At 36.3% G+C, this 966-nt stretch overlaps 1 protein-coding gene across 1 annotated transcript in view; it reads left to right on the top strand.

Moving 5' to 3' along the window:
• The window catches only part of LOC109834722 (probable 2-oxoglutarate-dependent dioxygenase ANS), a 7,566-nt gene extending 6,947 nt beyond the window's left edge, over positions 1-619 (top strand). Inside the window, exon 3 of the mRNA XM_020402745.1 lies at positions 398-619. Coding sequence (XP_020258334.1) covers positions 398-619 — 222 coding nt within the window. The remainder of the gene's footprint in view (positions 1-397) is intronic.

Here is a 966-nt window from a genome sequence, read left to right as displayed (position 1 = left end):
GTCTGGTGCAGGCACCGGCTCGACAGCTCGGGTCCGGAGCTCGGCTCGGCTCGGAGTCCGGTCTGGACATCAAGCCTTGGACCCAAATGGACACCCCTAGTTTGAATCCTAGAATTTCTTGAAGGCCAAATAGTCTATATATCTCGGAAAATCTCTCTCTGAATGTCAAATAAGTACATAACTATCTAACTACAACTACAACATCATACATATCACCAAAATTTTAGAGCGTATGAAATCTTCTATTCAGTTATAATGTTAAGGACTATATTCTTCACTAAGTAAATCATTATTATATTATTCTTAATTGCATTCACATAAGTTCCCTTATGCCTAAATTAATAATGTGAGATGCATTTAAATGTCGAGAATCACTTTTGTTTCTTTCCTTGCACAGATCATGAGCAATGGAAAATTTAAGAGCGTGGAGCATAGAGCAGTGGTTAACAAAAGAAGAGAGAGAATAGCCGTAGCCATCGGTAATGGGCCAGGTTATGATGTTATTGTCAAGCCCATTTCTGAGCTTATTAGCAAGGCTTCTAAAGGCCCTAGTCACGAGCCCATATTGTTCAAGGACATAAGGTTTAAAGAGTACACTACGGCGGAAATGAAAGAATAGAGCGAAATTGGAAAACCTCACGCTTATCCAAAACTTGATTAATTTCTTCATTTGATCATCAATTTCCCTATTTTAGCTGTTGTGAACTTCATTTGAGACATTATAATATAATTTGAGAATGTGAACCATATTCAGAAAATTAGTTACATGATGCTGGATATTCCTTTATCGGAGAATTAGCCGTATAATGTTTGCTCTTCAATTCAAAAGAAGAAAAGAGGGACAGAGAAAGATTATTTTGTTTTTGGCATACCTGTGTGCAACATGTAAACTTTTCTTTTCATATTCCGTTATTTGGACATGATTTTTCAATATGTTGGGCTTAATTATAATTAAATCATTTGCAT

This window comes from Asparagus officinalis, chromosome 3, assembly GCF_001876935.1.
Source record: "Asparagus officinalis chromosome 3, Aspof.V1, whole genome shotgun sequence".
Lineage (NCBI taxonomy): Eukaryota > Viridiplantae > Streptophyta > Magnoliopsida > Asparagales > Asparagaceae > Asparagus > Asparagus officinalis.
Note: the sequence above shows the minus strand (reverse complement) of the source record. Positions and strands in the feature narration are given on the sequence as shown.